This window comes from Nyctereutes procyonoides, unplaced genomic scaffold (genome assembly GCF_905146905.1).
Source record: "Nyctereutes procyonoides isolate TBG_1078 unplaced genomic scaffold, NYPRO_anot_genome, whole genome shotgun sequence".
Taxonomy (NCBI): Eukaryota; Metazoa; Chordata; class Mammalia; order Carnivora; family Canidae; genus Nyctereutes; species Nyctereutes procyonoides.
Window position 1 is genome coordinate 10,217,347 of NW_026575132.1, and position 14,816 is coordinate 10,232,162.

The 14,816-nt window shown below is 35.1% G+C and overlaps 1 protein-coding gene across 8 annotated transcripts in view; it reads right to left on the reverse strand.

The window, feature by feature from the left end:
- Positions 1 to 14,816, reverse strand: part of HYCC2 (hyccin PI4KA lipid kinase complex subunit 2) — a 78,591-nt gene that overhangs the window by 46,182 nt on the left and 17,593 nt on the right. For 7 of the 8 annotated variants that reach the window (XM_055345215.1, XM_055345216.1, XM_055345218.1 and 4 more), the window contains 3 exons: positions 7,655 to 7,754; positions 3,585 to 3,665; positions 2,781 to 2,882 (listed from right to left, as the gene is read on the reverse strand). In XM_055345215.1, coding sequence (XP_055201190.1) covers positions 2,781 to 2,882; positions 3,585 to 3,635 — 153 coding nt within the window. In that variant the 5' untranslated portion in view covers positions 3,636 to 3,665; positions 7,655 to 7,754. Of the gene's footprint in view, positions 1 to 1,982; positions 2,039 to 2,780; positions 2,885 to 3,584; positions 3,666 to 7,654; positions 7,755 to 14,816 lie in introns of those variants that run through there. The other variant, XM_055345219.1, reaches the window with a different exon arrangement.

A 14,816-nucleotide genomic window follows, 5' to 3' on the forward strand; every position in this document is an offset into this window, starting at 1 on the left:
GGTATAAAATTAAAATTCACAGTGGGGACAGTGTACCAAGAAAGTAAAAGAAGACTGCAAGGTGGTATTATATGAATATTTGAGATTTTTAGTCCTGCATTTTTTTAAATGTATTTATTTTAGAGAGAGAGAGAGAGAGCTGGGGAAGGGGCAAAGAGAAAGAGAGAATCCTCAAGCAGACTCCCCTTCGAGCATGGAGCCCAATCTGGGGCTCAATTGTAGGACCCTGAGATCACAACCTGAGCTAAAATCAAGAGTCAGACGCTTAACCAGCACCCAGGCACCCTGACTTTCTTCACTTTAAATGCAGAACGAGGGGTGCTTGGGTGGCTCAGCTGGTTAAGCACCCAACTCTTGATTTTGGCTCAGGCTGGCCATGATCTCAGAGTTGTGAGATGAGCCCTGCATCTGCCCAATGTAGGCTCCCTATTGAGCTGGAGTCTGTTAGTGATTCCCTCTCTTTTACTCAAAAAATAAATACATAAAATATAAAGTGGAGAAAGTCAACAAAATTGTTATTGCAGCTGATTTCTACAAGTATGTTCAGCTGCTGCGGTACAAGCCTAAAGAAGACAAATACCTGGGTTTTATCCAGTGTTGAGATTTTCCTCAAGAATAAGAACTAATGGAATGAGAAGCAAAGGACCTAAGAATGTATGCAAGGAAAGAGACTATGATGTACCATGAAAATTTAGCTGGGTGAAAAGAGAAGCAAGATATGTGAGGGAAGAAGAAAAGGGAATCAAATCATGAAAAAGTGATAGGATTCATAGATTGGATGGAAGGCTCCTTGAAATGGAAGAACTACTAGAGTGTTCAAAGGATGTGGAACAAGGAAAAGGAGAATTACACTATACGATGGTCTAGAGAGTAAAACTTCAGCTGTAGTACAGGTTGGCCATAATATCTAATACCAAACTAGGAAACACACTTTCTTAAGAACTTTTAAAGTCTTTAAAGCAAAACCATTCATAAGACTGTCATAAGTTTCAATTAATATTATATATGACATGTGACAATTTTCTGAAATAATTTCCTGTTAACTAAATAAAAACAGTTGATTGTGTTTCAGAATATAATAAAATCAGGACTAAAAGGTGTTTCCTTCTAGGACTAAAGTCCAGAATTGGTTTGAGATGCTATAGTGCTAAACATTTTGCTTTTTTGAAATATGACCACATGGTTAAAACCTTATGATCTGACAAGAGAAAATATGGAAAGACAGATATGCTCTGGAACCTGGATGATTACAGTGACTTCTACTGGGCCTGAAGCTCCCAAGCTGTAATTTTCCCATTTCTAGCCATGATAAGGTCTCATACATGAGTATTAAGAAGTATTACAGTATAAAGTAATGTGAATAACTTTTTTAATGTCATAGCTTCTAAAGTATAAAAGAAAAAAGAAAGCAATCTTTTTTATATACTTGTGAGTTCTAATGAAAATGACAGCATTTTAGAATGTCTTTTTGTGTTTCACTATTCTTATCAATATTTACTAAGTTTTCATTATGTACATGACAAAATATATTCTAGGGAAGTAACAAATATAGAATATATGACCACTGCCCATGAAGAGCTTACAATCTAAGAAAGCATAAAACAAATTTTAATAAGCAAAGCTTAAATGTTAAAACAATGCAAAACAAGGGGTAGGAAATACACACATTCATTATTCAAACAGAATTTTGAAAACTCCTAACCAAAAAAGATTTGAATAGATAGATAGATAGATAGATAGATAGATAGATAGATAGATAAAACAGCACCTAAAGTTATAAAACATTCATAAATACACAGCAAGAGAAAAAGAAGCAAATGAATCCTGCAATTGCTGCTACAAATAGCAACAGATGCAAGCCTAACTGAGAGCCAATCTAAGTTTAGGAGACAGGAAAGAAAGAGGTCAATAAGCAAGCTTTTAGTGATAGGACAAAAATTAAGATACACTTTAAATTAAGCTGCTGGTTAGGAGATGATTACCTGAACTTCTTCAAACTCACTCCAGTACACAGCAGAGGCATTCTTGGAGGCTGTATCTGGGAAGATAAGAAGCTACTTTCCTGTGTGTTCCTTCCATTTTCATTTTAAAGCATACATGAATCCAGTGGTGATAAAACTGTATGTCATACTATTGTGTTAATGGAAAGATAATGTGTGTATTTTGCATAAGTTAACATATAGATTCAATAGCTGCAGTTTCCCCCCTTCTATCACAAAGTTGAGTAACAGGAAACTTTTAAGTTTACTAATCTTGACTATTCATGCTAAATAGTGCTTTCTCCTCCAATCATTTCAAGCTAAATTTACTAGCAGCATCATTTCAAGTCACCCATTTGAGTTCACAGATTACAGTAATATACATAGTTCTATATTGTCAATAGGATAACTGTAAACAATACTTAAAAAAATCTGAATCAGTGTTTGGCTAAAATCTGGATTCCAAAAAAGGAAACATTCCAAACAGGAAACAAAGAAAAGTCTCAAATTAAGTAAGTAATCTATTGAGATGATGGTCTCTCAAATCAAGAATCAAAACATATAGTCCTCAACAGAAACAAATCTGATCAAAATATTTAAAATAGTAAGAGGGAGGGCAAAGGGAAAGACAAAGCAACTACCGGAATGAAACATGGCAGAAACAAAGTTTTCCAGTCCCATGAGAAGAATTTAAAAAAAAAAAAAAAAGAGGAGGGAAAACTACAAAACTTACATATGTGTTTTAGTACACATTATTTCATCTCACTACGTTGAAATTATTTTTCTTATGAACTTTCCTACCTCATTATTCGAATCCTGAATAACTTTATAGAGAGCTGGTACCAGGGTTTTTTTCCGGTGTAAAGTTGCTGCATAATTGGTGATCTGAGTGTCAGGTAATGCCTAAAAAAACATCAAAGGAAATCAAAAGCAAACTTAATATCTGGAAGTCAGGAAATTTATTTTACCTGAGTCCTTCTTGAAAAGATTTATGATAGAGTCAACTAAGAAAAATAAAAATAATACAAGAAATAACCATGAGAGTTAATAAAACAAAAGCCAGAATGTTATAGTATACAGTTCTTCAAACTACTCAGCCATGAAAAATGATTAGAAATCACACATTATACCAAGATTTGCTGAAATGGGTCACCTTAAACTAATCTACTCTAAAAAAAATAAGTATAGGATATAGTTTAATTCTTGCATTTAATGTTTATAGAACATTTATTTCTATGGTATTCAGAAATTATGTAGTTTTAAATCAAATCAATGAGTGATTTTTAATTACAGGAAATAAAAATATAAGGCACAAATCCTATGTCTGTGCCTTATTAAAGCTTGGAAGCTTCTCCTCTTTTATGGAATGTATTTAAAAATTCACATACCCCCTCATCAATCCTAACAAATATTTTCATTTTTACATATTACTTTCTAGTCATTATTACCTAATGCCTTTTTAAAGAGTCACAAGTATAAAAATACATTATTTCATATTTTGTCATTTTCACTTCATATTTCAGTTTCTCCATAGAACATATATTCCTGTTTGAATTACTGACATATAGAGCCCTAGGACACATTCTTATCCCCAATCCAATTTACCTTGAATTCTGATAACCATTCTTCCACAACACCACGTTCAGATCCCAGCATCTTCTTCTACACTCTATTTCTTTTTTATCTCTGCAAGAAAAAAGCACAGAACATGAGGATAGCATTATGCATTTAAACTACCAAAGGTAAATGATGGGCATCTTGTAAGATAAGAAGACTTACTTATATATATATTTTTAAAGATTTTATTTATTTATTTGATGGGAATGTGTGAGAGAGCACTAGCCAGGGGAAGAGGGAGAGGGAGAAGCAGGCTCTCCCCACTGGGCACGGAGACTGATGCAGGGCTCAGTGGGGATCATGACCCAAGCCAAAGGCAGATGCCCAACTGAATGAACCACTCAGGTGCCCTATTTTTTTTTTTAAAGATTTTATTTATTTATTTTAGAGAGAGAGATTGAGAATGAGTGGAGAAGAGGAGCAGAGGGAAAGCAGACTCCCTGTGGGGCAGGTAGCCTGACTAGGATTATGACCTGAGCTGAAGGCAGACGCTTATCCAACTGAATCACTCAGGTGTCCCATACTTAGATCTTATAACAAAGAAACTACTATAAAATGTTTGCTACAAGAATTATATACTTAATTTTCCTGATACTATATACTATAATATAGCCTCTATTATTCTCCAATAACAGATAAGAAAATTAAAGTGTAAAGAGGTCAAATGACCCAAACAAGGTAACACAGTTTAACTAGCAGAACTCAGATTTTAATTTAATGACTATTCTAAAAACAACAGTTGAAAAATGTACCTTGGCTCCTTTCTTATAGCTCATACTACTCACTCCCCTCACAGCTTTCTATGTCCTGGCCATAATCTCCTTTCTGTTTTCCCATAGCTTCATGCACCCCTTCACCCCAGGGATTCTGTATAGATATTTAGATTGTGTGATATTTAAAGAGCTGGCTTTTTTTTTTTTTTAAGATTTTATTTATTCATGAGAGAGAGAGAGAGAGAGAGAGAGAGAGAGAGAGAGAGAGAGGCAGAGACACAGGCAGAGGGAGAAGCAGGCCCCATCCAGGGAGCCCGATGTGGGACTCGATCCTGGGACTCCAGGACCATGTGCCAGGCCGAAGGCAGGCACTAAACCACTGAGCCACCCAGGGATCCCAAGAGCTGGCTTTTTTTCAGTCCTCTTAGTCTCAGCAGGCCTGTCTTGACCACTTTAAATAGCATCCCTTTCTCTCTTTTTTAGTATTTTACATTCCAACAAACATGGTTCATTTCCTTCCTAGTGCTTTGCATTTTGTACCTTGCAAATTCTTAGACCTTATTACTTATTGTCTATCTTCCCCACCAGACGTGAGTTACATGAAAACTAGTCCACTTCTGTTTTGCTCACATTTGAGTGTTCACTATGCACTCAAAGCTACCAAGCATACAATAATGGTATCTGGACTTATGACAGGTATTTATGTGTATTTGTTGAATCGATGAACCACACTGCTTAGGTGACCTTGGGCAAATCACTTAAACTCTCTGGGTTTCAGTTTTCTACAAGGATAAATTACTTACTACATCTAAAATTCTAAAAATATATTTTAGCACCTTTATTTGAAAACAGAATACTAAAAAAAAAAAAAAAAAAGAAAACAGAATACTAGGGATCCCTGGGTGGCGCAGTGGTTTGGCACCTGCCTTTGGCCCAGGGCGCGATCCTGGAGACCCGGGATCGAATCCCATGTCGGGCTTCCGATGCATGGAGCCTGCTTCTCCCTCTGCCTGTGTCTCTGCCTCTCTCTCTCTCTCTGTGACTATCATAAATAAATAAAAATTAAAAAAAAAAAAGAAAAGAAAACAGAATACTACTGATTACAGAAAATTTTATAAATATAGATTTCTGCTATTCTCAGTATCTTAGTATCTAGAGACAGCTGTGAGCATAGTGATAAATGTACTATAAGTTTTCTTTTTATTTAACTATACAATATATAATTCCTAAGATTTTTTCCTACTATATATTATGCCCATCCCATTACCTGGGATATAAAAACTATATTAAAAAGCAAAAATCAGGGATGCCTGGGTAGCTCAGTGGTGATTGTCTGCCTTTGGCTCAGGGTGTGATCCTGGAATCCCGGGATCGAGTCCCACATCAGGCTCCCTGCATGGAGCCTGCTTCTCCCTCTGCCTGTGTCTCTGCCCCTCTCTGTGTGTGTGTCTCTCATGAGTAAATGAATAAAATATTAAAAAAAAAAAAAAAAAGGCAAAAATCAAGTGGTACCTGGCTTGGTCAGTAGAGCATGTGACTCTCGATCACAGGGTCACAAGTTTGAGCCCCATGCTAGGCCTAGATTACTTTTTAAAAAAATTAAAATCTTAAAAGCAAAAATCAAGCTGCTATCCCAACATATAGTTCAACTCAGGTCATACTGCCTCTCAGTATTTAACAAAGTAAAAAAAAAAAAAAAAAAAAAAAAAATCACAAAAATAATTATCTTTTTGGTGACCATGGTAATGGCAATTTATTAGCAAGCCCTGAATATAAAATAATGAACAAAATAATAAACTGCTGGAACATGATCTTGAAGTCAATAACTACTTGCCAGTAAACAAACTTACCGTATCCATCTGAGTACAATATGCTTTCCAATGCCTACATAGATAGAAATTGTGTCTTAGCTGACATTAACATGTATTTTTTTTTTGGAAATTACCAATTTATAGAAATAAGATTATAAGAGGCAGTAGAGCCTAACATTAAGAGTATGGGCTCTAGGCTGCCTGAGTTTGAATTCCAATTCCATGACCTACAAGCTATATATGTGGGAAAGTTAATTTATTAATTATATTATTATTAACTTTTACTGATTTATGGCCTAATTCAATTCCTTATTTATAAAAGGGGTATAATGTAAGAACCTATGCCAGAGGTTTTTTTTAAATTCTTTATTTAAATTCAATTTAGTTAACATATACTGTATTATTAGTTACTGGGGTAGAATTTAGTGATTCATCAGTTGCACATAACACCCAGTGCCCTTCTTACCGCTCATCACCCAGTTACCCCATCCTCCTACTCATTTCTCCTCTAGCAACCCTCAATATGTTTCCTAGAGTTCAGTGTCTCTTATGGTTTGCCTATTTTCATCTCATTTTATTTTTCTCAAAGGGTTGTTTTTTTAAATTAAATAAATTAACACATCAATGAGAAAAACTATGAAAACTGCTCTCAAGGGTTTCCAGTAGACCAAAATTATTGGATAAACAAAGCTATACATTTATCAGGAAAACATATGAAAGAGTAAAAACTGGTTTTGCTACTGCAAATTTTCAAACAAGGCCAACAACTATGAAAATATTTCAAGATATAATTCAGAAATTTAAGCATTCAAGATGTGTGGTTATTGTAAATACCAATTTCTCTAAGAAAAAACCTAAGGCTGCACCATTCAATATGGTACCACTAGCTACATATGGGTATTTAAATTTAAATTAATTAAAATAAAATAAAATTTAAAGATTTAATTCCTTACTTGCACTAGCTACATTTCAAGGGCTTAGTAGCTACATGCAACTATTGTCTCCCATACTGGAGAACACAGATACAGATCATGGACATCATCACAGAAATTCTATTGGACAGCACTAATCTCAGTCTAGCTACATAATATGATTATGCTGAGTACATTCAATTATTCAGTAACTGTAAAGATTAGGCAACAAGGTTAAAAGGCACAACTATTAAGGAAATACTTTCAAGAGTAAAACTCATGGGCACCTGGGTGGCTCAGTGGTTGAGCATCTGCCTTTGGCTCAGGTCATAATACTAGGGTCCTGAGATCAAGTCCCGCACTGGGCTCCCCACAGGGAGCCTGCTTCTCCCTCTGCCTGTGTCTCTGTGTTTTATGAGTAAATAAATAAAACCTTTAAAACAATGACAACAAAAAAAAGTAAAACTCAAATGCAATCATTAAGATGTGATTATTTGAAGTCTCTTGGGTAAAACTGCTAAATAAATAGAAGCTACCCACCAAAGATAACCAAAAATTCTAACATGTCTAATTGTATGGAAAATTCATTCTTAAATTTAAAAAGTTAACTTCCATCATTTTACCTCTGTTCTAAGATCAGTTTTCTAAAGGAGGAGGTGGCACAGGAATGCGGCAAAGTTCAAGTGTGGAATTCATTTGTTGAGACTTAAATATTTTCCAGCTCTATAAAAAATAAAAATTAAAAACTGTGAAATGCTGTGATAATAATCTTAAGAATGTAATAAAAAGAACTTCAATAAAACATTTATACCACAATTTATCTATTTTTAAAAAATAATTAGGTATTAAAAAATTTCTATAATAACCAGCATATATTTGTCTACCATTATCAAACCCGATTTAAAAAACATTTGGAGAAAGGAAGCCTCAGTTCTGGTTTCAAATTTCCCACTAAAAAAAAAAAAAAAAACAAATTTCCCACTAATTATCTGTAAGACCTTGAGTAGGTAACTTAAATATTCTGGAGCTTCACCTGAATAATCTATAAAATTAAGTCCTTATCAGTCAAAAATTCTATGAATCCAACTTTTCGAACATGTTACAGTGATGTCATTCTCATACACACACATGCAAACAATCATTAAAATTTCAATATGCAGTATAACATCAAGCTTAAATAAGAAGTATCAATGGCTATAAAATCCTTTTGGATGAGGTCCACAGAACTGAAAATTTTATCACTTTTAAAAAGAACACAGAAAATGCTATTCCTTGAATTTTTGGTACAAAACGTATTAAAAGCTTTTTTGATCAGAGAGAATTCTTTTCAATTTGTTAAAAGTATCCTGTCCTCATAAAGTGAAAAATATTTTCAAGTAGTTGTTGACCACATTATGCTCTACCACTTTGATTCAAAACTGTATCACAACTTTAAAATCTAAAACCCCCCAAAATTAACATCTTAAGATATTTTCATTAACAAAATGTGATTTTAAAATACAAATAATACAACAAAATTCTCTTGGAGTTAAGTTATATCATTATTGCAAGGTCTCTAATGTTCTTCAAACTGAAGATGTCTTAGGGCCTCCTAATACAACCACAGCAACTGACTTTTTTGCTCTAAGCTACTATCACATGAGATCTTCATTTCATAAGTTCTGCAGTGGGTGAAAAAACTTGAAGAGGACTAATAGAATACTTCTGGAAAGATACATAAGGAGCTGGTCATACTTTGGAAAGGGACATCTGACATCAATGAACTCACTCTCTTTTTAATTTTATTTTTAAGTAATCTCTACACCCAACATGGGGCTCAAGCTCACAACCCTGAAGATCAAGAGTCGCATGCTCTACCAACTGAGCCAGCCAGGTGCCCCAAAGAAATTCTCTCTTTGTACCTTGTCAGATTTCGAAGCACTGTAAGTAAGCAGACTCGAAAGCTCTACTGGGAATCTCTGTAGAGGTGAGTCTCCAACAATCTTTCATGGTTACCAAAACAGATACTCACTAGGTTCTCAATTTAAGAAAGAAAGAAAGAAAAAATCCCAACAGGGCAAAGGATACGAACAGTTCTATTAAACTTTAACACATGAACTCCTGATAAACTGGAAGAAAGAAGTCATCTGAGCAACAGAAAGAATATGGGAACCTTGTCAGGAAGGTACCACTGTCCGGAGACTATGGTTTTTTTCATACGTAAGGTCTGGCATGCAATAAAAAATTCCTAAATATGCTGAGTGTCAAATATATGACCAATAATGAAGAGAAAACTAGAAAGAGTCAGATCCACAAATGATCCAGTAAGAGAGTTCACACACAAGGACAATAATTTTAAATAATTCTGAGTAACATACTAAAGAAACCAGAGGAAAAAATGGACAAAATTGGTAAAATGGAAAATTTCACCAATGAATTATGATCTATAAAAATAATTAAATGTACATTCTAGAACTGAAAAATACAATATATGAAATTAAGATTTCAGTATTTTGGTTATGGCAAATTGGACACAGCAGACTATAGGATTATAGCAGACTATAGGAAAGAGTTGGAGAAGTTTAAGAGAAATGGAAGACATGCTCAAAATGTCTAATATATATGTAACCAAGGTCCCAGACAAGAGAAAGAGATATAAGCAATATTCAATGAGAGAATAACAGAGTTTTAACAAAACTGACAAAAGAAATCAATTCAGAGATTCAAGATAATCTGCCAACTCCAAGAAGAATATACTCAAAGAAAACCATACCTGAGATATTGTAATCAAGTTATCAAAGGAAGGAGTAAAGGAAGAGAAAATTCATAAAAAAAAAATCAGGGGACCTTCAAAGAAACAGTATGACTGACAGCAAATTTCTCAACAGAAACAAAAGAAGCCAGGACATAACAGAATGACAGTTAAAAGGACAAAAGAATGTAACTGCCAATCTAGAATATAGTAACTATTCTCTGAATATCCAGCAAAACATCCTTTAAAAACGTAGGTGGAGATTTGGGGGAAGATAGCAGAACAGAGAGCACCAGGAATCTATCAACATCTAGACAACACTTATACTTGCAGAATCTGTTTTTGGAATTCTGAAGTCTATTGAATGCTTGCAACTTCCATGGAAAGACTTGTGGATTTTAATTTTGTGACTAATTTTGATCAGCTCAGCACAGCAACAGCTGCCCATTCCCTACGCCAAACCACAGGGCAAGCAGCAGAGCACATGTTCCTAAACCAGGTTGCAGGAGCCAGAGAGGGCAAATAGGACTCTGTCCAATATCAGAGATGTGTGCTCTGATCGCTAACTGCTGCTTCTGATCATGGAGGTACAGAAAAAGAGATGCCAACCACTGCTGTTCCATCTCCCCTCACTGTTGCAAGCCTCACCCCTCCCACTGAAGTGATTTCCAGGGGATTTGATGGGCCTGTGCCCATCTTCCCCCTCCATTTTTCTTTTTCTCCTTTTGGAAGCCAGACACTGAAGACTAAAACAAAAGAACAAAAACAACTGCATATGCAGGGAAAAATAGAAAGTGACCATGCATGCCCAGCATATGCACAGAAAAAGACTGCAGTTTACATCCTAGGCTGACCCTTGATACAGAGACAGCTTGTAACAAGAATCAAAGTGAAAACAAAAACAACAGCAAACCTAGGGAAGGGCAAAAATCTGATTTCCAGAATTCCATATTGTTATATTCAAATGTCCAGCATTCAACAACAAAAATCAAAAAGTATATGAAGAAAAAGGAAAATGTAATCCATTCAAAGGAAAAAGAAATTAACAGAAACCATCCCTGAAAAAGATCTGGTGCCAGATATATTAGACATAAACTTTAAAACAACTGTCTTAAAGATATTTAAGGAAATAAAGGAGTATGTGGAGAAAGTCAAGAAAATGAGGTATGAACAAAATGGAAATATAAAGAGAAAAACTAAAACAAAACTGAACAGAAATTCTGAAGCTGAAAAATACAATAACGGAAACGAAAAATTAACTACTGGGACTCAAAAGCAGACTTGAGTGAGAGGAAGAAATGAAGCAAACTTTAAGAACAATGAAAATTATCATGTATGATGGAGCCAGAGTGTATTATGCTAAGTGAAATAAGCCAGAGAAAGACAAATACCACATGATCTCACTCAGAAGTGGAATTTAAGTAAGAAAACAGATGAACATATGGGAAGGGGAAAAGAAAAAAAGGAGAAGAGAGAGGGAAACAAACCATAAGAGATTCTTAACGACAGAAAACAAACTGATGGTTTGGAAGGAGGTGGGTGGAGGATCAGCTAGATGGTTGATGGGTATTAAACAGGGCACTTGTAACAAGCACTGGGTGTTGTATATAAGTGAAAAATCACTGAATTCTACTCCTGAAACCAATATTGCACTGTATGTTAAATAAAATTTAAATATAAATAAAAATAAAAATAAATAAATAAATAAATAACTATTTTAAAAATATGGGAAGCCCAGGTGGCTCTGCTGGTCGGACTCTTGCTCTTAGCTAGGTCTTGATCCCAGGGTCATGAGTTCAAGCGCTATGTGGGGCATGGAGCCTCATTAAAAATAAAATAAAGTAAAGTAAAATAAAATAAAAATTATCATGTATGAAAAACACAAAAAGACTGAAAAAAGTGAACAGAGCTTAAGAGACCCATCTGCTAACAAGTGGACCAAAATATGCATTGTCAAAGTTCCCGAAGGAAAAAAAGAAAGAGTAATAGAAACTAAATTTCCTCTCTTCCCTGAAGTAATCAAAAAAGGGATGAAAAGATTAGAAAACATAGGTTTTCAAGACACTGGGCACAGATAATGAAGAACAATGAAATTGCCCAATTTCCTTCCATGAGAGAGTTTCCAGGCTGCAGCAAGGAAGGGAAAAGCAGGTAGAACCGTGAGTTAAAGAGGCAGAGGATGAGAATCCAGACAGACCAAGATATTACTGAGTTTGCAGGACAGAGTAAGAAAGGAAAGAGCAGCACAAAGAACTCTGGAGATCTGTTGAAGGTTCTCCTCTTGTAGTCAGAAAAGTGATCAGCATATCTGTGTGACAGCCAGGGAAAGGGAAGAAGCCAGGGAAAGAAATGCCTAAAGAATTAGAAGCAGCAGTGCCTAAAATTCATGCAGGGCTGGAAATGGCACTATTCTCACAAACCAGATTAAAAATCAGGTAAAATACATCTTAAGAGGTTCCTTTCTAAGTAATGGGGAATAAGTAGCTCTTTATTGAACACAGTTCCAGTACTTAATAAATTTTATAATCAAAATGGAAAAATCAAACTGTTTTCCAATAATTTGACATCCCAGAGTGCTCAAAAATATTTATAGCAATACAAAAATATTCAGAATACCCCAAAGTAAAACTCATAGTATCAATCATCCAATAAAACACAAAGAAAAAGGAAACAAGATCTAAAATGAAGAGAAAAATCAATCAAAACTGAGCCCAAATTAAGTGATATTACAACAAAGACTCTAAAACAGTAATTATAAATAATATTCAAACCATTAAGCAGGATTATAGAAGATGATTTTAAAAAGGCTTAAACCAAAATTTTAGAAACAAAAGTTGTAACATGAGATAAAAATTACACTGAATGGGGAAAATGGCACATTAGACACTGCAAAAAGAAAAAAATATTAGTGAACTTGAAGACACAGCAACAGAAACCAGTCAAAATGAAACACAGGGAAAAGAGAATTAAAACAAAGCACCAGTAAGTTATGGGACATTTTCAAGCAGCCTATAATATGTGTAACTGGATTCCTCAAAGGAGAAAAGATAGAAGAGAGGACTAAAAAAATTTTTTTGAAGAACATGGTGAAAAAAATTCCTAAATTAGATGAAAACTATTACCCTACAGTTCCAAGAAGTTCGATGAAACCCAAGCACAAGACATATGAAGAAAACTGCAACAAAGCATGTTAAAATTAAACTGCTCAAAACTGGGACATCTGGGTGGTTCAGCAGTTGAGCAACTACCTTCAGCTCAGGGTGTGATTCTGGAGTCCTGGGGATCCAGTCCCACATAAGACTCCCTGCATGGAACCTGCTTCTCTGTCTGCCTGTGTCTCTGCCTCTCTGTATGTCTCTCATGAATAAATAGATAAAATCTTAAAATAAATAAAGTACTAAAAGAAAAAAATACCTATCAACCAAGAATTCTATAAAGCAAAAATATTCCTCAAAAACAAAGGCAAAGGACAGACTTTTAGACACATAAAAGTGCTATAAAAAATGCCCTTTGAAATCAAGAAAAAAAAAGGCCCTTTAAAGAAAGCCCTTTGGAGAGAAGGAAACCAAATAGAAATATGGATTTATACAAAGGATTGAAGAGAATCATAAACAGTAATTACAAAGATAAACACATGATTTTTATTAATTTCTTATTTTCTACAGATATTAAGAGAAATAAAGGAATCTTATAAAACACTTTATGCCAATACACTTAACAATTTAGTTGACATGGACAATTTTTTTTTTTAATTCATTTGAGAGAGAGAAAGAAACAGAGACAGGTGGAGGAAGATGCAGAGGGAGAGTGAGAAGCAGATTTTGTGCTGAGCTGGGAGCTCTAGGTGGGGCTCCATCCCAAGACATGGAGATTATAACCTGAGCCAAAGGCAGACTCTTAATTATCTGAGCCACCCAGGAACCCCAACATGGACAAATTTCTTGAAAGAAACATTTTATCAAAACTTCCTCGAGAAGAAATAAATAATAAAATGTGAATATTTCTCTTTAAAAATGTAATTTGCAATTAAAAAACCTCCCTGCCCCTGTCAAATGTAAGACCAGACTCCTTCTGTGTTACAGGTAGACAGGGATGGTTGAAAGCTGAGGGAAAGCATGAACACTGAGGAAATCTCTCTGAGAACTAAATCCTCACCCTAACACAAAGCAAACCAACCTACCATTAGAAAACTTTGAAGTGTGAAGTACAGCGAAGGTAATGATAGTAGCAACACACCCAAACCCAGCTCAACTCCCGAGTAGGCTGTCTAAACCATCCCTCCTTCTCACCCCCCACACTAATGGCCAGACAGAAATGTGCTCATTTTTTGGCATAAATACAACTTAGTCATCTCTACCGTTCTACACAAAATATCTGGCATTCAAGAAAAAATTTCAAGACACAAAAACAACCACCTTCAGCCAAGATATAAAGCAATCAACAGGACCAGGCTAAGAAATAACCCACATTTCAGAATTACCAGAAAGGCACACTTCAGTATAACTATATTATATTAAAGACTCTAGGGCAGCCCGGGTGGCTCAGCGGTTTAGCGCCGCCTCCAGCCCAGGGCCTGATCCTGGAGACCCCGGAGTAAGTCCCACATCAGGCCTCCTGCATGGGCCTGCTTCTCCCTCTGCCTGTGTCTCTGCCTCTCTCTCTCTCAATCTGTGTCTCTCATAAATAAATAAATAAAATCTTAAAAAAAAAATAAAGAGTCTATTAAAAAGTTGGACAACAAGCACGAGTAGGTAATTACAATACAGTAAATGGAAACTACAAGAAAAAAATCAAATGGAAATGCTAGAGGGGAAAAACAACAATAACAACAAGCCAAATAATTCCTTTTCCAAGCTTATCAGATTTCAACAGTTTAGGAAGGAATCAATAAACTTTAAAAAGTCAAAAGAAATTATTAAGCTTGAAACACAAAGAGAAATAAAGGAGTACAGAAATATTTACAGATCATCCAAGAGCTGTGGGGCAGTATCAAATTGTTTAAAATAGTTTTATTTGAAGTCTCAGCAAGAGAAGAGAGAATATAGGATAAAAAA